Genomic DNA, 25,906 nt, shown 5'->3' on the forward strand with positions numbered 1-25,906 from the left:
TTTGATTGTATTAAGTCAGATTTTGTCTTATCAAATAATTATGAAATTATTTAAATTATGAATGTAAATTTATTAAAATAAAATATATTAAGTTTATGGTTATTTATTATTGTATGAATATAAAAATAAAAAAAAATCCCTTAGTCAAACTCTTCCATTTTGATCTCTATATTTAAGTTTGTAACGTTTTATCTAAAAGAAAAATCATTTATTTTGGTGGGCACGTGGCCGGCGTCTTGGCACTCGCCGTTTCGGTCGGTCAGCTAGACCCCACGTGTCATGACTCGGCGTACGAACCCTGAACTTTCAAGAAATCATCATCCACTGGGACGCATGTGGGCCCACGTGGATTTGTTTGAGCAAATCCAAGCTCGTTCAGGCTACTGTCCACGTGGCAGTTCTGGACAATGGTCCACGACCTTACACAGCGCCACGCCGTACAATATATTAGTAAAAAATATACATATTTTTTAGAATTTATTAACACGTTATCATCTATTATTATTAAATAAAATCTGTATTAAATAATAATATGGGTCTCACTCCTCCTCCTCATCAAGTGGCACACACAGGCACAAAAGACGCACTTTCATCGTCAAATTTACTTCAGTCTTTCAAATTTATTTTCACTGAACGTAAACTCTTAACTTCACCACTAATCTTAATGAATCCGTAATTCGCATGATTAAGAATCAATGAATCGTAAAAAGAAAGGAAAGCTAATCTGACCTTAGCATGTGGTGGATTTATTTTAATATATATATATTCCGCGACAATATAAACTTTACTTTGCCATAATTATGAGCCAGGATTGCGTTCTCAATCCCCATCATCGAGGGGAGGAGCCGTGGAGCCGAGCATGGCCTTAGTAGTTAGCATTTGCAAGTAACTTGATGGCTTTTTGTCTTTTATAAAGTTAATTCCTTATTTTTCATCATCCAACTTGAAATTCAGTGTAGAGGTCAATGCCAGGGCAATTGGTCAAGCTCAAGCCGCGGGCCACCCACCTTTCTCTTTCTTCTTTTTCCCTTTCATGTTTGTGGATTGTAGGGGTGGGTTGGATTAATTTGAATATTTATTTATAATATTTTTAATGACATTTATATATTAATATAAATAAATTTTAAGTTTTTTTTTTACATGTATAATTATTGATAATATATATTAATATTCTTTCTATATAAAATCCTATAATGAAATTTAGGTACGAAAAACTCACCCACCCTAAAATTTGTCCAACAGCGATAATTAATAATTGAGTTGAGTTGGCGAGTGAAAATTGAAGAAGCGTCACCATCAGATGATGGGTGCCCAAAATTAATGCATTGTCCAGCTTAGCTCCATCAATTACTAAGATGGTGACAGGATGGGTGGTAATTAAAATAAAAGTTAAAATTAAAAAAATAGCAGCCTAGTAGTGTTTACTGTTGAGCAATTGTTGATGAGGTCGGGTTTTGAGTTTGTATGGTTACTTAATCATTATTATCTATTATGGTTAGTTAAATTTTTTTTAAAAAAAGAAGAAGTTAATAATATAGTAAAAATATTGTTAAAATTTAATTAATACTACATGATCCTATTACATCACGTCAATATTGTAAATAAACGCAATGAATTAAATAAAATAAGCAACGTACAAGTGTTTATCATAAGAAGTAAAAAACAAATCTTATATGATGGTGAGATGTGGTCGTAGAATTAAGTAAGTACAAGTGTTTGAAGCATGGTAGAACCAAACAAAACCCACTGGGGCCACTCCACCTTCCCAACATTATTTATCCATGCATTAGTGACATTATTGTATACAAATTTATATAGAAAATTTTGGTTTATATATATATATTTATATTGCATTCTAGTATTTTGTTATAAATCCTTAAAAAATTAAGTGGATATGAATAATCATATTAATTTATTTAGTATGGATGTAAATGGTAAAGATGGTACATTTATCATAATTTGCCATGAAATATCTGACCAAACTGGCAAATAGTTAAAACGGAATTTGTGGAGAATCAAAATTCAAAAGAAATAAAAGTAAAAATTATTAGACTCTGTCTTTTATTTCCTTTTTTGGAGAATAAAATTTCTGTCTTACCCCCGTATTAGCATTAAGAAGTGAAAGGCTTCCAGGTTGGGGGAGACTTGTCAAACCCCGCAATATATAAAGCGAAATAGGAAAGAGGCAAAGGGGCATGGATGGAGAGAATATATTCCAAGTGGGGAAAAGCAGAAATTAAAGGAACTCGGAGGACCGCTTTCAGAATGGAAACCGAAGAGCTCGACCTTCGTTGAGAGGACGCGAAAAGCCAGTACTGACGCATTAAGCAGCAAAGAAAAGAGCAGAGCAGAGCAGAGCAGAGCCGGGAAGAGCGTGATTCCTTCAACCAGCGGTTAGTGTGGTCAACTCAGTTTCTTATGTGGCTTCTTCGTCAAGTCTGATTCTCGCTGTCTTCCAACAATTTCCCCAAAATCTTCACAACCATGCCCTCTCGGCAGATGCCGCCGGTGGCAGAACTGCCGGTAACGGTGGCGCACCACGGCCACCACGACCACCGTCTCATCCTGCCACTCGCCTTAGGTATCGCCGTGGTCTTCTCGCTTCTCATTATTCTAATCGTTTTCTTCCGCAAACTCACCCGCAAGCGGACGGTCCCGTCCGATTCCAAGCCCCCGCACCGGTTCTCCTACTCCGTCCTCCGCCACGCCACCGCCTCCTTCGCCGCCACACGCCGACTCGGCCAGGGCGGATTTGGCTCCGTCTACAGCGGAACTCTCGCTGACTCCAACCTGCCAATCGCCGTGAAACTCATGGACGCCGGCTCTCTCCAAGGTGAGCGCGAGTTTCAGAACGAGCTCTTTTTTGCCGGTAAGATCGAGTCCGATTACATTGTCTCAGTTATCGGCTTCTCCTCCGACCGCAAGCGCCGTCGTATGTTACTGGTCTACGAGCTCATGAGTAACGGGAGCTTGCAGGACTGTCTGCTCCATCGCAAGTGTACGGAGCTAAAGGACTGGAACAGGCGGTTCAAGATCGCGATTGATATAGCGAAAGGATTAGAGTATCTCCACCATTATTGTGATCCGCCGGTGATTCATGGCGATATAAAGCCGAGTAATATATTGTTGGATCAGAACTTCAACGCGAAGATCGGCGATTTTGGTTTAGCGAGGTTGAAATCGGAGGATCAGTGTGAAGTTTGTATAGTGAACTGTGGATTTGAGGCTAAAAAGGAAGTGGAGTGTAACGGTGGCGGCGGAGGCGAGGATAATGGATCTACGGTCGAAGAGACGGAGAGCGTGACCACAGCCGGTTTTGACGAGTTCAATGTTGGTCATAATCAGTCACCGGAAAGTTTTCTTCGGGTTGCGGTGGCAGAGACATCCCCTGAGATGGTTGTGGGGGCGGTAGCATCGCCGGAAACTATTGAGGCAGCGGCGGTCTCGCCGAGAACAGTTGGAACGGCCGCGTCGGCGCCGGACGGCTTAGAGAAGGCCAGTTTGTCGGAGGGAAATTTTGACAGGTCTAGTGTGGGGAGCGGGACAGAAATGGTTCATGGTGGTGGGGCCAAGAGGAGCGGGAGAGGGTTGAAGAGTCTTTCAGGGAAGGATTGGTGGTGGAAACAAGACAACGGTGGAACAGAGTCCGGGGTTGTGAAGGACTACGTGATGGAATGGATTGGCAATGAGATCAAGAAGGAGAGGCCGAAAAATGAATGGATTGGAGCTTCTTCAAGTTCAGGGCCGATGGCAAAGCCGGAGAAAAAGAAGCACAAGAAAAGATTGGAGTGGTGGATGGCTCTTGATGAGGACAAGAATGTGAAGAAAGAGAAGAGGAGACCGGCAAGGGAGTGGTGGAAGGAAGAATACTGTGCAGAACTTGCAAGAAAGAAAAAGAAGAAAAAACAAGGAGGATCAGCGAGTGATGGTAATAATAGTGAGAATTGGTGGCCGATTGACGAGGAATTAAATGTTGATAGAAAGAAGAAGAGGTCTAGGAGTAGAAGTAGTAGAGGGAGTGTGGATTGGTGGTTGGATGGGCTTAGTGGTGACCTTTGGAAAGCTCGTCGCAATAGCCATGACTCTCCTAGTGGAGAGATACCTAAAAGTGGTGGTATTAGCAGCACCCCTAGTATGAGGGGAACTGTTTGTTACGTTGCCCCTGAGTATGGTGGTGGTGGGGATCTCTCAGAGAAGTGTGATGTTTACAGTTTTGGGGTTTTATTGCTTGTTCTAATTGCTGGGAGAAGGCCACTTCAGGTGACTGGTTCACCGTTGTCTGAATTCCAACGTGCCAATCTTATATCTTGGGCTCGCCATCTTGCACGTGCAGGAAAGCTCCTTGATTTAGTTGATCAATCTATTCAATCGATGGATCGAGAACAAGCTCTACTATCCATTACTGTTGCACTTCTCTGCCTTCAGAAATCACCTGCCCGGCGGCCCTCCATGAAAGAAGTTGTGGGTATGCTTTCCGGGGAGTTAGAATCGCCCCACCTACCAGTTGAATTTTCTCCTTCACCTCCCTCTCACTTCCCATTCAAGACCCATAAGAAGGTCCGGTGAGTTTCTAATGTCGGATGCTAATTTTCATGATCATAGTGTGCTCTTGTAAATTATTGCTTCATCATCTTAATGGTTGACTGATGTAGACACAAGATTTTACATATTTAATGAATTTGACTTATTTTTCTTTTTCTGATGTTGGAAACTAGTTTTGCTACTATGAAGTCTATATAATTCAAGAAGATAATTTTGTAGTCTGACTCATTGTTTATTGTCTGAATGGATGGTTGATGTAGAAATGCCCCCCCCTGGAGCGGGGTTGCAACTGGTTTTGTTGTTATAAAGTCTAATTCGGGAAGATCTTTTTGTATTGCATCTCTAAAAGACAATAAAAATTCCTAATAACAATTCCTTTTATCTTTTACTAAAAAAGTCTAGGTAATTAAGGGCGACACTTGGTTTTAATGGTGTGATTCTGTAGTAAATCTGATCTTGCATTTGTAGTGTAGTGATATGAATACTGATATAGTTGATGCTATTACATAAGATGAGAAGTATGACACCAGTTATTGCCACCCAAATTGGTGGTTGGGCTAGAGATTAAGTTGTCTATCATTCTAAGATATGACACCAAAATGTTTTTTATACAAGCTAGTGCCTGCAAAAGTAATATAGATGTCACTGTCCATAAAGCAAAATGTTTTTGTTCCTTTTTTTTTTTTTTTTTTTTCTGGTAAGTCATATGGATATTGCTCTCCTTAAAGCCAAAGTCAGGCAAGACAAAAAGCTTATCTCTAGAATAGTTCCCATTTATTTTTGTAAATGACCATATGGATATCACTGTCCTAAACGGATTTACATTCTTGCAAACAGATAAAAGTGGTCTTATTTCCCAAGCTTACCCAAAGTGCTTGGATTTCATAGTAACATTTATATTTGAAGGTGGTACCTCAAATGGTGGAGAGCTAGTGGCACAGGTAGTCTGATACTTCTGATTTGGAGCTTAAACCTTGAAAGCCTCAGTTAGTGCTGTTGGCATATATTCTAGCACATCCATACCCATAAACAAACTCTAATTCTATGCTCTGGTGAATTGGGATGATTAGTGTTAAATCTTAGAATGATATATGCAATTTATGTGCATCAATGGTTTGCTACTGCTGAACTTGGTAGCATGGAAGTGATTTTAATATGAATGACAATGCTTCATGAGACTCTGGAAACACTATTTGGAGGATGGTGTTGAATTTTTTACAAACTTCTGTTTGATGAGATTGCTTTTTAAGATAGATAAGTTGGTACCTTTGTATCTCTTTGCTAGCATTCTAATGACAATTCCTGTGTGTCAAGTGGTACTAGAGTTGATTCATGACCACAATCGTGTGGATGCGGGTAAAAAAAAGAGTGTTTGGGACTCTCTTTGGGGTTCAAAATTATGAGAGATAAATTTTTGGCTTGGATCTGGTTCCAGGGCCTAAAGGAGAGGCGTTTGCTTCAATTTTACCCCATGTTAGTAGTATTATTGGGAATGATGTAACGGTAAAATCTTGTTAATGAAAAAAAGAAGAGAAAAGAAAGACAATCACAGAAAGGTTAAAACAAAACAAAGCATATCTGTCCGTTCACCTAGCAGAAAAATTAGAGTGCAGAGGCAGAACTGATTCTATAGTTGGTTTGGACTTTTCAATGTCTGCCTGGTTTCAACTCCTGACTGGTCATGTTTGTATGCTCTTGTATTTTTTTATTTTGCTTGTGAATTAGTTGGAGATCTGTATCTCTTAATATTGTAATAGTGACCATTGAAACTTCACATGTTTGGTGGTGGGATGGGGCTTTTACTACAATATATATCCATACTAATACACAACTCTAAATTTTGCATGTGTTCTATATGATATTCCAGAGTTGCAACAACCAAGTTTATGCACGTGAACAACAACATACCAAGCCTTTATCTCACTATATTAAGCCTTTATCTCACTACGTGGGTTTGACTACATGAATTCTAGCTTTTCATTCATTTCTATCTATGACCTTATTTTCTGCAAGGCCCATATTATTAATATCAAACCTAGTTTTCCACCAAGATTTTCTTGGTTTTCCTCTACCTCTGTTGCTAAGTACTTGTTCCATTTACTTTACTTCTTTTTGGGCAAAACCATACCTCTTTAGGTTTTCTTCATTGTAACATTTATGCAAGTCTTGTAGCAAGCACTCTTAGTTTTGATTTTCTCTCTTGTACCTCTTCATTAACTCTTTTTGATTTGAGACTTTTCCCATTGACTCTCCTATAACCATGTCCCCTATATTTCGAGTAGTGGTAACCATTTCACTCCACATTTGGTTAGCCTCTCCTTCTATGGTCCAATCTGTTTTGTCACACTTTTTTCCCCAAATATGGTTTGGTTTTCCACTTTTAAATCCCACCACCTAATTCTTGGGCTTCATTTTAGGTATGGACTCAAGGGCCAAAAGTCTTATGCACTTAAGTGCATTGTTATTCTTTTTCCTTCTTTTAAGCTAGGAAGCAAGGGCGTGTATGCATGACAGAGGCACAGGATGATATGGACACATCAATATTTGAATTCTTTAAAGAATTAGGAACCATATGAAAAAATAAAAAAAGATACATCAATAAATGAATATATATATTTTATAAAAATATGTACAAATTTTAATAGGTTCTTAACTTTTCTTCTACATTACAAATATATTTACATTTCTTATTACCAAAATCAGAATAGATTATTTTTCATATTCTACATACTAGAAAATGTCAACAGAAAGTCTTAGTATCTACTAGAGAAGGTTCTATTGATGACAACTCAAAAGCTTTGGGTTTCAATCTCTTTGACATTAAGACATCTAAAACGTAAAGCACTACAAGATTTAAATTTTCATTTTTTTAATTTTATAATCAATTTTGTAACTTCTTACTGTAGACATATGATGTGGTTATAATTTGATCAGATGATGGAACATGCCTATCCCGCTAGTGAGAGCATGTTCCAAGTGCCCAAATGCTTGGTTTTAGAATTTCTTTTTTAAGGACAAGTTGTCATGAATATCCAACATGGATCTGGAGGCTGGTTGTCACTTTCTTAAAAAACAGTTCTCCTTTTTCATACATGCAATGTGAAGCAACAAATCATACTCATTTTCTTGAAAAAGTCCAACAATCAAAATAAGCACATCATGTACATAAACTACAGCACTACCCACTTCTTGGTTGCAACATATGTAAGTGCATATTTAATTCTTGATCAATCTACTATACTGTGGTATTATCAAGTTATCACCTTTAATTGCAAAAGCAAATTATCTTTATTTTCTCATCCTTAAAGAGGACCTTTTTACTGTGATGGTATTTGAAGTTTCACAAGAAGATTTTATTTTGTGCTCAATCTCAAGCCAACAAGGTTATTTCTTCAAACAGAAAGATCAAGGACAATAGTGTTTACAAGATATATGTCATGTACCTAGGGTTATCCTAGGGTTTGGAATGGGATTTGGGAGAAATTGGAGAAGATAGAACAGCAAGATAGCGAGAATTAGAGCAGAAAGAGAGAGATAACAGACAGAATTGAGAGGTGACAGGTGATCGAGAGAGAGAATGGAGAATTGAGAGGGAAGAATAGAGAAATCAGAAAGGAAATTGAGAGAGAATTGATGAGAGGGAAAGCCTGAAATTCAAATATCATTCAACAACATGCATTCTCTACCTACTCTAGCCTATTTATAGGCTATTCTCTTCTTTCAGTTACAATATAACTGAAAGGTACAAACAGTTTAGCAGCAAAGTACAACAAAAGAAAATGCATGTATTCGATAGTTCCTAATATATCCTTGGGTCGTGACAATATACTATTGTGATTCCAAAAGATTTATAAATATTTTCAGATATTTGTATCTTGTTTTTGTGTGGTATTTACCTTATTGCCAGGTGATTATAGATACCATGGAAACTTGCAACTCTGAGAAGTTTAAACCACTAGTTTCTTGATTGGTGAAGTGGAAACCAGGTAATTTCCCCTTTCTAAGATACTGAAACACAAACTATGTTTCAATTTTTATGCACACTTTTTAATATGTATATGCAATGAATTTGTTGTTTAATATCTGTGGTGAATTATGTCAGTTAGGGTAAATAAGTCTTAGTAGACAGTACTGTGAATAGCCCATTTTTTTGTTTTGTTTTGTTTTTTCTTTCTTTCAAGAATTCATTACTAATTAACTTTCTTATCTTGGTCCCGTTGCCTCTGCTTTTCTATTTTTCCAATATCAGATAATTCATTCTCTTCCCTTAGTTTTGTTTTTTTTCAAGCCAGTACAATCTTCTTGTCTGATCAAGAGGACAAAAACGACAGACCCTGAATTTCACATGAAGCATGATTAGACCATTATATATAATTTGTCATAATTAGATCTATAGATTTATGTATTTTATAGTTTCGAAGATTTCATCAATTTTTTAAAAGGTTTAGCAGTTGAAAAAGTTACAGTAATTTTTCAAATTATGGGACATGGGATGTAACCTTTATTGATCAGGTTTGGGTTGTTTTATTACATAAATCCTGTTTCTCTTATTTTTTTCCAAAAATATTCTAGTGAGTTCAAATTTTATAATTTGAAGTCTTGGTTTTAGCATGGCCATGGAGTTCAGTTTAGAGATTCTTCCAGTGTTCTAAAAAGCGCTAGGCGCTAGTCGGGCGCCAAGCTGGGGCCTAGCGCCTAGGGCGCCTAGGCGGAGCCTAGAAAACTGTTTTTTTTTTTTTTTTTTTAAATTTTATAATGTAATTTGATGTTATTTTTAATTAAATCAAAGTTGAAAAGCATTAATAATGCAACATAAACCAATAATAAAAACATCAATATACTATAAGCAAGTAGCAGATTTTTTGCAAATATTATAGAATATATATAATTAATAATAAAAATTAAATATAAATCTAATAATTATATATAAATAGAAAAGAAAATGAAATAAAATAAAACATAAAAAACATAAAAAACAAACCAGAAACGCAGCAAAAACGCACAACCCACAGAGAGAGAGAGAGAGGGAGAGAGAGAGGTTACGAGTCGACGGAGATGGAGCTTGCCGCGGCGGAGATGGAGCTCGACGGCGAGGACGGGGGCGGGGGCGACGACGCTGAGGCAACGAGGACGAGGAGGACGCGACAGATAAGAGGCGGTGACGATGAAGCTTGGCGGCGAGGATGGAGCTGGACGCAGCAATGACGGTGAGCTACTGGTGGGCCGATGAAGCTTGGCGACGTTGAGGCAGCAGCGTTGAGGTGAGAAGAGAGTGAAGAGGGGGAGACGCTAACAGGTTCGATTTATGATTTAGCAAAAAAAGTCCTAAAAAGCCCTAGGGGCGCTGGCCGACTAGGCGTCGCCTGGGCGCCCAAGCCAGACGTTTACTCGGGCCGGCGCCTAGGAGGCCCAACTAGGGCAATTTCGGGGCGGCCAGCGGCCGCCTAGAGGCTAGGCGGCGCCTAGGCGGGCGCCTAGCCCGATTTTTAGAACACTAGATTCTTCTTAGGTTTTGTAAATTGATATGATGCTTTCTGCAGTATTATTTTTAAGGGGTAGTTCCCCAGGAATTCCTAGAGGTTTTAAGGGGGAGGGTTGTTCTTGGTAAGCAATTCTTACTTTGAGGGTGAATGATAAGGTTGTTCTTTCGTTACTACTGGTCAAAGGTTTGAGTTGTGGAAACAATTTCTTTGCAAAAAGTAAGGGTAAGAGGTTGCATCCAGAAACAACCCTCCCCAACCTCACAAATGCAAGGCGTGAAGCTTGTGCACTGGGGTTGCCTTTAAGCAATTTTAATTTGACTCTATTACCTCCTTAAGAAGATCTGTAACTCTTGGAATCATTACTTTTGCATCAGTAAAATTGCTCTTAAGTTGCGGAACTTGCTAATGTTTTGTTTTGGCTTTCTTTTACATTTTTGTTTATTACCTTTTTAGTATATATAAATCTGATCCTTCCATTTAAATTTATAAGCTCGTATAACCGCCTAATCCTGCAGGAAGCAGTCTGCAGAAGCCATTTTACCATATGGGCACTTTTATAAACAGGTTATTGCCCATTCTGTGTATGACAAAAGACAAATGCATTATTGGACTCTCTTAGAACCATGACTTGGTTCATTCATGAATTCAAAAAGTTTTCGTACTTGGAATACAACTAATTTTTCACGATCAGTATCTACTCTTTTTAGAGTAGAAGACACCTTATCCTTTGAGCATCACTAAAACAATTGACTGTTAGTTGTTATCTTCTACTTTTCAAATCCCCTTTTATATCCTGTCAATAGAAGCTTAGGATCTGAAATCTACTTACTTCATGACAATCTAGGTGGAAAACTGATGACTAAATAGTGAGAATACTTAAGTAACCAAAATTTTGTTTCTTAATTTTATGTATAAACCATGTTGATGATGATCTTGTTACTTCTAAAAATCTTGAATATCTCCCGATGATGATTATCTTGTTACTTCTAAAAATTTAATATATCCTTTTAGAGAGGTGTTGAATCATTTGTTTAGGTATTCAGTGACTGTAAAATCCCCTTTATGCAGATTTATCTTTTAGTATGCTGGCTTATCCAAGAGAGTAAAAAATTAAAGCCATTTGTAGTAGTGTGCTTGAACTCTGCTTCTGGACCAACTTGCTAACCTCTTATTAGTATTTTCAATTTAATTTCATCTATCCAAACATGAAAGGTTTTTCTTGTTTCTTTTATTCCTGAGCGCTTGAAACAGCTCTACGATATGAAAGTCTTCATTATACCTCAGAAATTGTTATAGGAATGTCCAAGACTGTTGCATCAACAAGAATTCTGCTCCTAAATTCATATTATTTCCTGCTTAAAAACTAGCATTGAGCGAGTGCCTTCTTGAATTAGTGATCATAGTTCTGAAAGGCGCGAGGCACAACGAGGTGCAAAGGGTCCTAGAGCTTGAGGCGCGAGGCGCACGAGGCGAGATGCGCCTTTGCTAAGCGAGGCGCATATTTTAGAAAAAAAATTCAAAATTTTGTAAAATCATAAAAAACTATCAAATTATCAATAATAACACATGCATATCATTAATGATTCATTATCTTCAAATTCTAAACTAACATCATCAAAGTTGATTCATTTATCATGCAAATTCTAAACTAGAAACATTATCAAAGTTCAAACTTAAAGTCTCAAACTCAAACAAGTATCAATTATCATGCAAAGTTCTAAACAAACATATAAACACTACAAGTTCACAATCAATAAAGAAGTTTTAATCAATTACCATCTAGGAGATCATCATCATCAAGGTCAATATCTTCATCATCCCCTTCAATCAAAAAAATATTTTCATTTTGAAAAATGTTATTTTTCTAAGTCTGGAAGATTAGGACATTATAAGGAAGACATATAAGAAAATATTTTCATTTTGAAAAACTATCTTCCAGTATTTTGATAGTTAATATTCATTGTTGTTAAAATATTTTTTAATGAATTTTTAAAAAAATAGTAGATATGTATTTTGGGGGTTGTAAAATTACTAAATCTTGAGTTTGTACTAAAATCAAAATTCTATTTTCTTATTGTTATGGATTTTAATTTTTTAAATATTTTATTGAATCCAAATGGGGGAACTTTCTTATTTACATTTATGTATTAAAATAAATGGAAGGTAAAATATAAATAAAAAAAAATGTGGACATTTACTTAAACTAAAAAAATGTAAATATGTTATAATGTATACGTATTGGAACTGGGAAGAGGGGAGGAATTGGGTTGCCTAGGTTTTAATTAAAACCTAGATTTCATACCTAGGTTTCATGAGGCGCGCCACTCGCCTTAGCGCCTCACCGTGCAAGGCATGTGCCTCACTGAAATCGCCTCGCCTCGGCTTAGGCGAGGTGCTGAATTGGCTCCTTAAGGCGCCTTGCGCCTAGGTGAGTGCCTAGGCGCGCCTTTAACAACTATGTTAGTGATATGCAACCAAGATGTCATTCCATTGACTGGTTCACTTGACCATAGTTAAAAGAATTCCAAAATGAAAAATACTATTTCATGGAAGATTTATTTGCTAAGGTAGTGTTTGTTAATCAATATGTGAGATGGAAAAAGTGGGATATAGAAAATATTTTAGACAAAAGTATTTTTCATTATGTTTGTTAAATTTATTTGATAACCCATTGAAAAGAAGTCACGTGACTTCTTATTTGTCAAAAATTAGATAACTCATCTCATAAAACCCTCATGTTTTTTGATAATGAGAGGGATATTTTGGTAAAAAATCTTTATCTCGGTGTTTATTATATGTATTTTAACATATATATGGAAAGAAAAAGTGCAATTCTCAGTGCATTCTAAAAAAATTAACAAATAGTCTGATATAAATATTAGAATACTTTCTAGTCTTATTTTGATAATTTCATATCTTGATTTAAAAAGTATTTCAGCTTTATTTTAATACTACCTTATTTTGTTCGTTTTAACAAACACTGCTAAATATAAGAGATGTTGAGAACAAGACCAGGTAAGCAATCAAAGCTTTTCAATCTTGTATTTTTGCTAAACCTTGTTTCTTTATTAACCAGTGCTGATGGAAATTCTGAAACCTAACTGTCGGTCTCGATGATTATGGTTCTTTTTCCTTTTTCCTTTTTCTTGGATGCTTATAGTTCTTTTGTTTATACAATGTTCTTTCTTTTCAGAATGACCAACATCTAATCAGCTGTTTCCAAGATTTCAAAACAGTAAACAGCACGACACAACTATCCTTGGGTCATTTATCAGAAAAGAAAGAAGGGCGGCAGGAAATATTTAATGGCTTCGAAATGGTTAAGTATAGAAACGAATAATTGAATAAGGGCGGCAGGAAATATTTAATTGCTAATATAAGTATAGAAAGGAATAATTGAAAAAGGAAAAAAAAGGAGAAAAAGGAAGAAAAGATCAGAACAAGCTTCCCTTATTTTTCATTTCTTTCACCAATTTAAAGCAACTTTAACGTTTCCCCCACACATTCCAAGAATCAAAGCAATTGTAAGCATCCAAATTAAGAGAAAAATGGCACTGACTGGTCCACTGGGGGCCATCCTTCTGCATATTTCTTACCTTAACAACTTTTGTAATCAATCTGAATAATAAATTTTTGATTTATCCGATAATTGTTTACTGTTATTGTCTTATACATTATTATTATTATTATTATTATTATTATTATTATTATTATTATTATTATTATTTTTTTTTTTTTTTTTGGTGGGGGGGGGGGGGGGGGGGGGGGGGGCGGGGGGAGGGGGGTGTGGCGCACAAGGAGTTCCTGTTTAACAAATTCCTGAGACTTAATATCTTCTTCAAGAGTTGGGATAATGCTTAGACCCAGAAAACCCACAGAGAAACATGACTCCTAATAAGGTTTCCAATATTCCCAGAAGTTCACTTGCACAGGGTCAACAATATGACCTCTTGTTTACTAATCCACCTCTTTCTTTCATCTATGGGAATAATTGGTATTTCCATTTCTCAGAAAATTTGTTGCTCATGGTTCAGTATTGCATATGCGGTTTTTGATTGATATCATCATGTTGTGAAAAGTAAAGTATTCATGATGTTGGAACATATAATCAGCTTTTCATCATTGCAAGGAGTGTACGGTGCAATCATTTTAAGTTGTTACAATTTTAGAAATTACTGAAGCTGCAATTGTTTGAAGTTTTACTTTTATCTACAGATGAAAGAGAGTAGCTCTATATGTCCTTGGGCATTCAGGACTGGAGGAGTAGTCTGCAAATGCAAATTTTCCTTGGGATTGTTTTGAGGAGAGCTTTAAATTTTGGGTGGTTTTGTGACGATATGAATGTGGATATTCCTGGAGGGAGATTAAATTCTTAATTGATCTTACTGTTTAACTTTTTTTGATATTAGTATCAATTGTCAACATAATCATTGCGCCCATAAATACTAAATAACTCATCCTAGAGTGGGAAGAAAAATGAGATGAATCAGAGCATTATCCATTGAATGAAGAATATAAAACTTAAAAAAGTGATCTGGCTTGAGCCAACTTGGTTTGAAATGTCTTGGAAAATTTTAGACTCCACCAGCCAACCTTCCTTTGCTCCAAGTGAAGATGCAGATTTCTGAAATTATGCTGATTTTGAATTCCAAATAGTTATAACTCATCCTATGATGGAAACGCGACTGAGAATCACTGGAGTTACGAACATTAGAATTCCAATAGTTTGTTCATTGTTATCAATACTGTCCTAGATGAAGTTATTGCCTTAGTTTTAGCTTGCTTAATGAGTTTATTAGAAGGTTTGATTAGACAGAGGCCTATTCCTTGACAATGGTTGCGCATCTACTTTGCGCTGCTTGCACAAAGTGGCTGCGCTTAAATTTTGTACCTAGTAAGCTCTTGCCATTCCCACCAAGTAGATGCTCCTCCATAGCTATGTCTTCAGATAAATCTTTGAGCTGCAGAGAAACATTTATGATTGACTAAATTGCCAATATAGTTCTCAGAAAAATGGCTGTCATATTGGGATTGGAAGTATCTGTCAGTTCAGTTCTGTGTTGTTATGTGCGATGAATCTAATCTAGGGTGGTCCTTCACTGAAATTCCAGTGGTAATGTGCGGGCAGAACAGATCATTGAAGAAAAGAAGAGGTTTTACTCTTAATTTTTACAAGGCTTGTAAATTTGAATATAAATGGCTTGTTCTTTTCTTTGAAAATGCGCGGCCTTACAGTTTCATTATCATTATTCATTTAAAATTACAGGCTTGTAGATGGTTGAATGATTAAGATTTCTGCTGCATCATCAGAGTCCGACAATGAGGTAAGACTCAAAGAAGGCCATTTAAGCATGAATAGAAGATCTAAGACAATACTTCGCATTTTGTTGAGAGTTGCATGCCATGCATGCTGATGCACGTTATTGATGAGCAAATGCCTATTAATGCTAGAAGTAGTTATTCAAGGTGCTTCACTCAATTTGGGGGCAACCCTAGGCATAAATTATTCCACACATTACAATAAAGTCCATCATCTATGTGGAAAGCATCAAAGATTCTTTAGCTTGATTATGTTACCCTTATTCCGAATTTGATCCGGCCCTACATATCATCTTGCTGTCTTTGTGTTGGGTTGAAGCATACATGAATTACCACTTGGAACACTTTCACCTTGATATTAACAAAATTTTGGCTATTTTCCTTTGTTGCCAGTTGGGTTTGATTATTACTGAGATAACTGCGAGCCTTTTATCAGGAGAAATAGAGAATTGGTGGATATAAGCTGCAGCTTTCCACCTGGAAAACCCACGACTTTTGCAGGATTCCAGACCCTGTGCTCTGCTCCAAAGTATCATCTATAATATGCTTTTTTTTTTTTTTCTTTGTCTAATAATTCCAACCATTTGTTATATATTTGACTTGTTTATGGATCCTGTTTGGCAAGCAAATCTTGTATGAGCTTACTATAAATTAAGTAGTAGTTAATTATGTATTGTTGATATCATTTAAATCAAAAGCTGTGCACTGTACACATTGATGACTATTATATATTGAATTGATATATAATAGAGAGGTGAGTATTTAGTCGGTTTAATTATTAAACGGATGGAATTGTAAAAATTGAATTGATCAAATTATATAAAAAAATTAAACTAAATCGATCAACTGACTCGATTGAAGGAAATTTCGATTCAATCAATTGACCGAACAGATTGAATTTTTAAAAACTGAAACTGAAAAAATTAAAAGCTCATCTAAAACTGGACGGAGAAGACGAGCTGCAAAGGACTCCTCTGTCTGAGTTGGTTGGCAGCGAGTTGCATGGGGGTGTGGGTCACTGCGGCGAGTTGTACAGGAGAAGGACAAAGAACGAAAGAACACAAACAAGATGTCAGTATTGGTGGTAATCGATGGTAGTGCGTCACAAACTCGCAAATGCAGAGAGGAACGCTGAGGCTTAAGAACCTTGAAAGTTGAAATCAAAGAGGTTTGAGTTTGATTTGACAAAGCATAAGCAGACATGCACGGTTTGTCGATTTGAGATCAAAATTCGATTTGGTTGTGATGTTTGGTCAAAATGACAATATTTTGATAATTTTAGTTAATTTAGTTTGTTCGATTTTTTTTTTTTTTTATCAGAGTAACTGAACTAAACTAACAGAATCATTCAAAAAAAATTAATTGAACTAAATAATTCTACAAAATTAATCAAATTGAACCAACAATTTTGATAAATTCAATTAGTTGAATTTAACCGAGCGTTTGCTCACTTTTATTGCGCACATTCGGCCATGAGGTGTGAGGGCCCTTGGATTTCAATTCAATCAATTGGCCCAACCTTCGTTGGGTCAGATTGTCTTTCTTCACCCATTCAAGTGTTGCATTTCTTCACCCATTCAAGTGTTGCATAGTGATCTCTCTCTCTCTCTCTCTCTCTCTCTCTCTCTCTATATATATATATATATATATATAAATATTTTAGGTTGCAGTTGGGTCGCTCACCATTTCTTATAGAAGTGATTTTTCTTTCTTATACAAAGTATTAATATGGATTTCTTTAAAAAATAAGGTATAAATTTCGTTACAGTGTATAACATAACATATTCTAGTTGGCATAAGGCACAAATGTGCCCCTCAACTTGGGGCTTTTAATTAGTTGTTTGTGCCACTCAACTTGAATATGGATCTATTGTATCTTTTGAGTTCTAATTTTAAACCTATTACACATTTGAAATTTAAATTTTAGATTGATCATGCATCTTATTGTCTAATCAGTATCATTATTTTTTCTTTCTTATTCTGAGCGTTGACGAGGGAGGGGGGAGGTGGGTCAAAGGCCCTTTACCAAGGTTGTTGATTCAAGCTTGATGCTTGACATGGTCGACAATTGGAATTATCGACAACCGGGTTTATCATGTCTAGTAGAGATCCGATTAAAGTCACCGACGAACAAAGGTAAGAAGTGACAATGGGAGGTTTGATTAGTGGTTGGATGTGGCTGACGCTTTGTGGGTTCGTCGTGGGTTGTGGGCCATGTGAGTGTGCCATGGTTATGGTCACGACCTTACAACTTTCCCATAGATTGCCTTTGCCATCGCTAGTAGTGGGTCTCCTCTCTACCATATATTTTTCGACCATAACTTTTTTCGAATGAAATTGACAGTCATGGACATCAAAGGATGTGTTCACCTCTACCTTGATCGCGTCATCAACGACCATGGCTTGATGTGTTTGCCATGATTGTGGCCCTTTGTCTTCTCAATTGATTGGCCATTTGGGTTTACTATAACAGTGGTCGTCGACGTCATGGATGATGATCTTTGGTCACTACCAAGGTCAAGAAGCTTCGTGCTCGACATGGTTGGCATGAGCAAAGGCTAGAGGCTTCCGGTGGCCTACGATGATGGGTGAGGAAGGAGAAGGGGACGATGGTGATAGAGAAGAGAAAAAAGGCAACGAGGATGACCTTTGTTTTATCCCCTTCTCTTGTCTATAACCTTTGTTTCCTTCCTTCTCTCTCTCGTAATCGACTTTTGTTTTCGTTGCTCTCTCTTGTTAGTAACTCACTAACAATATACGTGTATCTTATGTGTACATATTTGAAATTTCAAGTATGTGATCAAATTAAAATGAGAACTTAAAGGAGCATAATATCTCTCATTCAAATTTGAGGGCACACATGACTAAAGGCCCAAGTGAGGGGCATGTTGTGCCTTCTGCCTATTCTAATAGCAACATATCCACTTGGGCTAGGATATTTGTTGGCAGGCCAATGATAAGAGCCTATACATATATGTATGTATGCATTATATATATAAGCTTATTCCGGTTCACTTGCTTTACAATATAATGACACCGACTTGTCCAACTCATACACTGCCGATATGATAGATTATATGTACATACCCAATCTTCTTGAGATCTTGCCCTTTATACTGTTGCTGGGGCGGCTCCACTCCTAGGAACATAATTTTAGAATTGCTATCTTTAGTTATTATTGATCTTAATAGCAATATAAGTTATTCGAGACAAGACACCAAAAAAGGTACATTATGAGATGGAAAGCTGTATTGTTAACTAACCCAGTAGATGTGGATGGATAAATACCTATTTTTTTATTTAGATATTTAATTTTTTTATTATTTCAAAAGCACTTTTCAAATATGTAATTTTAAGTCAATTATACCCTTAAATTTTTTATTGTTTCAATTATATTTTTGAATTATATAATTTTGAGTCAATAACACATCTCGATAAATTTGTAAAGAACAATAAATTTAATAGTATAATTGAAATAATAAAAAGTTTAGGAATTCAATTGACTAGAAATTACAAGTTTAAGAGTGTTTTTGAAATAATAAAAAATTTAAATATCTAAATAAAAAAATGTATAAGTATAGGGATTAAAATCTGTATTTTGCCATGATTTACTAGCAAATAATATTTTTAGTTCTTATTTCTAAATGAAAGTAGTTCAATTTTTATAATGATTGGATATAGATAATTATGTATTTTGAACAAAAATATATAGTTTTTGCAATACCCCATATTGGCATGATATTGCCATGTAATTTATATGAGTTTAAAATATCAAAAAATTGAGTTTATGGTAAAATAAATCGTCGAATCGACAGTAGAAAAGGTCTTGGAACTTAGATACCTAAAGATAAGGGTATGATATTGACGAACGTCTCGAGATAAAATTTATGACGCCAAAAGAAATTGGATCAGAGACGATTTTTGGTACAACTATGATTCGGTTTGAGAAATCGAATGATCGTAAGGGACTTTCGAAAAGTCAACGGGACCCTGAGTAGGTTCATATTTAGTATAAAGAGCAAATCTTAAGTAATTTTGGGAAGAAACAAAAGTAATTTATGTAGAAACATCTTACATATATTTGGGCCTAAATGTAATTTATTAATTTTGGCCAAAGGAGGTCAAAACGATGGTTTTTCTAAATCTTCAAGGATGAAATGAAGGTTTTAGAACTTATGAGACTTAGGAATTTTTGGATAACTCACGGGCTTCAAGGAAAGGGCCAAAATGTAAAAGGAAATTGCAAGGGATCAAAATGCAATTTTTGAAATTTTTACACAAGGCATGGCCGATTTGACTACTGCATGGGAGCAAAAAATTCGGTGATGGGACGACTGATCTCGTTAGGGCATGGCCACCATCGTCCTAGGAAGCTTGTGGGTTACGCAATAGCCGGTAATTGGCTAGAGGGTGGCCGAATTTTACCTATAAATAGATGAGGGTTTCGACAAAAAATGAGGCATGTAATACCTAGGAATAATTTGAGGATAAAATTTGATAAAGGGCATAAATGGAATTGTGGGAAAAATAAGACTATAGGGCACACTAACACAGCTTTAGACGACCGAATTAGTCAAAGGGAGTACCTCGGACCCTAGATAATTAAGAAAAATGGTATAGTATCATCGAATAGAATAAATTATGATTTTTGGTGATGAAAGAAATGAGATCGGGAACAGTTTTCGGTACAGTAAAAATACAACTGCCAATTAGGTCGTATTATCGAATTGTTATAGACGATGTCCGAAAAATCAACGGAGTGTGTCTAAGACTAATATTTGATGTACAGAACAACCCTTAAGTGATTTCGGGTTGAATCAAGTGCATTTGAGGTCAAAACAATTAATCGGGCCTAAGTGGAATTTTCTAAATTTGCCCGAGGGAGGTCAAAACGGTAATTTTTTGAAATTTTTAAGGGAGAAATGAGAAGTACGAATCTTGAGGGTCTTAGTGATGGTGTTGGAAAGATTAGGGGCTTGAGGTTAAGGGCCAAAATGCAAAAGAAAAATTTCAGGGGGCCAAACTGCAATTTTCGAAAAATTGCTCAGAGATGGCAGATTTGGCCATGATTTGTGGCCAAAAAATCCGACCATTTGGCAGCCTAGGACCGTCAGGGAGTGGCCTAGGGTGGTCTAAGAGGTGTGGGGAAGAAGTTTTGGCCGGAGATCGGCCACGTGGGGGTCATTTTTGCCTATAAATACCGAGGACTTTCGGCCGAATTTGAAGCACAAATCGACCTCGATTTTGGATGATTTTGGGAGCTTTGATAGAGGGCTTTTGGTCTCTAGGCATCAAGGATCATTTTGGGGGTGTTTTGAAGCATTTTGGTGAGCTTTTGAGGGTTGTTCGAGTTCGGCCGAGGGTTAGAGGTGGACCGCCACCGTCGACCTGTAACCGGCCATTTGGAGGCCTTGTCGGTGTCCTTTCGGCCTGAAACTGGTGGGGCTAGGATCGATTCTTCAAGGGCTTTCAGACGGTACCGATTTTGTGGCCATCGGAGCAACCGCCGGCGACCGGCTCGAGGTTGAAGACGGTGGCGCGTGACTGCCACGCGCCAGCCTTTGCTTTCAGCCCACTCGCCCGAGCGTGGAGGCGCGTGCCATATAGGTAATTTTTGATTTTTTTCCCAAAATTATTAGAAAATTATTTTATGAATTATTATGCAAAAATATTTGAGAAAATAGATGTGTAGATATTTATTTTGAATTATTAGAGAAGAAAAATTGAAGAAAATAAGAAAATGTGAGAAAATTATATTTTAATAATTATTGGGTGATTAGGGTACCTTGCGGCTTGAGGTGAAGTGACTTGTGCAAAGTGAGAAGCAGGCACGCAAATCGAGGCGTACTGCGCTTTTCAAGAAGAAATCGAATTGCACCTAAAGGTGAGTGGTTCTACCCGAAAAGACTTTAAGTGACATGTGAATGGTTTACTGTGAGTGTTCATCCCTGTGGCTTGGTTTATTGTGATGGATTGTCCAAACGGTTATTTACACATGCATTAAATTTCGTACGGTAAATTGCATACATCAAAATGTTGATTTTAAGCTATGCATGTTATGATTTTCGACATTGGCTTGTTTTGTGTCGTCCATGTGGGACGTGGGTTGGTAACCTGTGACGTAGCCCAGAGTGACAGCACTCGGGATGCGTACCTAGGATTAATGCTAGATGATCCACTTGGGACGGGGCTGAGACGGACTTCACCCGACGGGACCCAAGTGGCGGGGCTGAGAGTGGACACCACCCCGGGTGTTGGCTCAAGTGGCGGGGCTGCGAGTGGACACCACCCCAGGTTCCTTTGAGCAATAGCATTAATGCCGAGGTGACGTTGATTCCGGGGATAGTGCTGATGTGACACTCTTGAGGCTAGGATTGCGTCGGGTTTTGGAATGCTTTTGAGTAGAAGCGTAAAGCCTCACAATGACAATGGGGTGATTCCTTAGTTCATATGTCGAGGTTGTCCCTCTTAAGCAGGATTGGTTGCCAATGGGTTGGTGTGGTCGTATAGCTTTTAGAGAGATTGCATTTTCCCCGGTTAGGGTTAAGTGCTGTGTGGGATTCTCTTAGGCTGGTGCATGTCGGGACTTGTCGATTTTATATATGATGTTGCATATATTCATGAAAATGTTTTTGAACTCTCACTTAGATGATTCAGCATCTAATTTGGACTATATCTCTGGAATATTCAAACATTCCAGATGAATGCAGTGGCGCCAAGGGAAAGAATGTCATCGAGATGTAGCTGCTATATTTAGTTTTCGTAGATTTTGTCTATGATTACGATGTTCAGAGGTTATGTAATATTTTCATGTAAAACATCGATTTGGTTATTGTAAAAAGAAATTGTCAGTTATATATCTTTGAGGTTTCGATCTTGCTTCCACTGATGTGTTAATAATTCCTGTCTTAGTCTATTAATTTTTAAAATTTGATACGATCGGGATTGTCGGGAAATTTCTATGATGAGGGTGTGTATGTCAAGAGGCTTATGTTGTGTATTTGATGATGATATTAAAAAAAAAAAAAATCCTGAAATCTCGGGTTAACGCTCATTCTGAGAAAACGGGGCGTTACAGGGCATCCATTTGCTCGACTTTTGGTGAGTTTTTGAGAGATTTGATAGAAGACTTTGCTCTGAGCGTATTGGGTATCATTTCTGGAGAATTTAGTGTGTTTTTGTAAAGGTTTGAGAGAGTTTTCGAAGGTGGCCAGAAAAATGATACAGTGGCTGGAATTGGACTGATTTTGCTCGATTTGGAGGCTTTCCACAGTGGTTGTTTCGGGCACCCAAGGGTACCTAAGTGATCGACTTGAGGTGGGCTACAAGGTGGTGCAAAAATTCGGTGATCGGAGCAGTTGCCGGCGACCGGAGTAAGGAAGAAGACAACCGGCACAAGCATCACAAGCGCAGTTCAACACAAACAAGCCAACGTTGGAGAGTGAGGGAGCGTGGGGAAGGGTAATTTCCTGAATTTTTTAAAAATTTTTAGAAAAATATTTTATGATTTATGGTGGAGAAAAATTTGAGAAAAACTTTGAGGAGGTATTTATTTTAAAAATTTTTGAGGAAAAAATAAGTAGAAAATAAGAAAAATTATATGAAAAATAGATATTGATATTCTTTTAAATGAATATGATGTTTAGGGATTGTTGAGACTTGAGGTTGAGTAAAAGTACGATTGTTGAAGTTTGACACGAAAATCGAGATTGGCACGAGAATCGATGTATTCTGAATTACCGTTAAGGTGAGAGTTCTTATCCAAAACTTGGTTTATTTTGGATGGTTTGACCTTATTCTCGATTTATTTATACAAACAATTTGACATGCAATAGGTTGATTTTCATATGGGAGGTTTATCCCAAATTGTTTTATACCCGTGCATTGATTTTCGTGCGTTATAAATTCATGCATTGAAATGTTGATTTTAAATGATGCATGTTATGTGTTATGGCATTGACATGTTTATGTGTTGTCCATATTGGATTTGGGTTGTCAACCTATGTTGTGGTACTTGAGTGATAGCACTCGGGATACAGGCCAAGGATTAATGTTATGTGACCCACTTGGGACGGGACTGAGACGGACATCACCCTATGGTACTCAAGTAGCGTGGCTGAGAATGGATACCACTTCGAATGTTGGCTGAAGTGGCAGGGCTGAGAGTGGACACCACCCTAAGTTTATTTGAGAAATAACATTATTGTCTAAGTGGACGTTGATTTCGGGCAAAGTGCTGATCCCTTTATGGCTAGGGTTGTGTTGAGATTCAAAATGCTTTTGAATTGGAGCATAATGCCTGACATGATAATGGGGTGATACTCGGGTTCATGTGTTGAGAGGTTGTCCCTCTTAAGCAGGATTGTGTTATGCCAATGTGTCGATATAGTTGTGTTACCCTTACAAAGATTGTATTTTTTCTGGTTAGGGTTAAGTGATGTGTGAGATTCTCTTGGGGTGGGACATGTCGGGATATGTCAGTTTGTTTCATGGTCTTGCATATATTTCTGAAAATATTTTTGAACTCTCACTTTGATTATTCATCATCTAATTTGGATTTTGTCTATGGAATATTCAAACGTTTTAGGTGAAAGTAGTGGCGCTAAAGGAAATGAGGTTCTCGAGATGTAGTCGTTGTTTTCATTGGAAATCTTTAGCATATATTTTATCTATGCTCGAGGTGTTAGTAGTTATTGAGAGATGAGTCTTTATGTATTTTGTTTCGAAATGTCATGTCAAACAATGGTATGGATTCTATATTATGAATAAAAATGAATTACGATTATGTATCACTGAGGTTTCGATCTTGCTTCCGCTAATATGATGATATTACTTGTCTTAGTTTATTTCCTTTAAGTTGATATGTTGAGATGATAGATCAAAATTATCGAGATTTAATTTATATTGAGAAAAAAAAAATCAAAATCTCGAATTAAGGCACGCTTTGAAAGAACGAGGCATTACAGTTTTCATTATTTTAAAAGTTGATATAACCCTTTTATGGTTATGGTAGGTGTGTGTTTACATACATCACTTTCACTCATAATTAATTCATTAAAGTTTGTTAAGAATAGTTAATTTTGCATGGTGGAAGAGATTTTGTGTCAATGTAAAGTATATGTGATTTAAATCTCATTTGGAGGGCTTATTTCGTCGGCCCAATAAGTAAAATGTTTAAAATATCAACATGTCTTTGTTTAGAACATTTTGCCAGCTCAACTAATGAATTCAAGTGTTCAAATTAGATCAGACATATGTTCTATAAAATTATATGTTTTTAACCAAATTGCCCTATAGTTAGGGTGGCAATGGTTTGGTTTGGTTTCGATTTTTACCAAAACCATAACCAAACCAAATTTAAATTACTAAAACCAAAACCAAACCATTACCCATTTGATTTTAAAAATTTAAAACCATAACTAAATCATTCGGTTTCGATTTAACCATGATTTTTTTAGTTTAATCCATATCAACAAACAAAGTCAAATAACATTCATAATTTTTTTTGATAATTTCACAACAAACAAAGATAAATTCTAATAAAGTTACCTTATTCTTGCATAAAGTAACAAAACTTATTGGATATAAAATCATATTTCCAAACCTACAATTGTTAAGATCAATAAATTAATATGTGCATAATTAAATTGTAATTTAAGCTAAAAAAAATTAGTTACGAAAGTTAATACCTTCATCAACAATATTAATATATTCTTCGTAAATTGATGCATATTCATCTGAAATAAATGAGCCAACTCCATCTAACAAAATAATAAATATAAAAAATAAATTAATATGAAGAGAGATGAGGCAGAGAGCGAGAGACAGCGAGGGTGAGAGAGATCGAGGGTGAGCGAGAGCAAGAGAGGTCTAGCCCTAGCGAGAGCAAGAGAGATCTAGCGAGGGTGAGTGAGAGCAAGAGAGATGTAGAGAGTGAGGGCGACTGGCAAGCTCGCGCGGAGGAGCAAGAGAAAGGAGGCAGAAAGGGTGAGAGAGATCGAGGGCAAGCGAGAGAAGGGGCCGAGCCCTAGCGAGAGCAAGAGAGATCCAACGAGAGTGAGCGAGAGCAAGAGAGATGTAGAGAGCAAGGGTGAGGGTGCGCGGATGAGCAAGAGGCATAAAGTGAGAGGCAGCGAGGGTGAGAGAGAGTAAGAGCGAGGTTGAGAGAGGAAGGAGAAGAGAAGGGGAGAAGGGTTTGCAAGCAAGGCAATTGGGCTGGGGTGGGCTAGGCTCAGGTGGGCGGGGTTGTATATAATATATATTATATATATAATATATTATATATATTCGGTTCGGTTCGGTTCGATTACCCACCATTCGGTTCGATTCGGGTTTTGGTTTGATTTTAGTAAAAATCATAATCAAATCATACCCATTGAAACAGTGTTCGATTTTTTCTCGAACCAAACTATTATTCAGTCAAACAATTTTTAATTGCGTTGACTGGTTTGATTTCGGTTCCGTTCTCCACGATTTCGGTTGCAATTGCAATCCTTGCCTATAGTGAATAACATTAATTGTTCCTTATTTAGTTTTCTTTATTTGTTAAGTAAAACATCAGA

The 25,906-nt window shown here is 36.9% G+C and overlaps 1 protein-coding gene across 1 annotated transcript; it reads left to right on the top strand.

Annotated features, from left to right (window-relative positions):
* Positions 1-2,193: 2,193 nt before the first annotated feature.
* On the top strand, positions 2,194-10,986 carry LOC127806310 (receptor-like serine/threonine-protein kinase At4g25390). The gene has a single exon (XM_052343524.1). It carries the CDS (start codon positions 2,485-2,487, stop codon positions 4,564-4,566), a length of 2,082 nt encoding a protein of 693 aa, XP_052199484.1. The 5' UTR covers positions 2,194-2,484; the 3' UTR covers positions 4,567-10,986.
* Positions 10,987-25,906: the final 14,920 nt, after the last annotated feature.

This window comes from Diospyros lotus, chromosome 1 (genome assembly GCF_014633365.1).
Source record: "Diospyros lotus cultivar Yz01 chromosome 1, ASM1463336v1, whole genome shotgun sequence".
NCBI lineage: Eukaryota > Viridiplantae > Streptophyta > Magnoliopsida > Ericales > Ebenaceae > Diospyros > Diospyros lotus.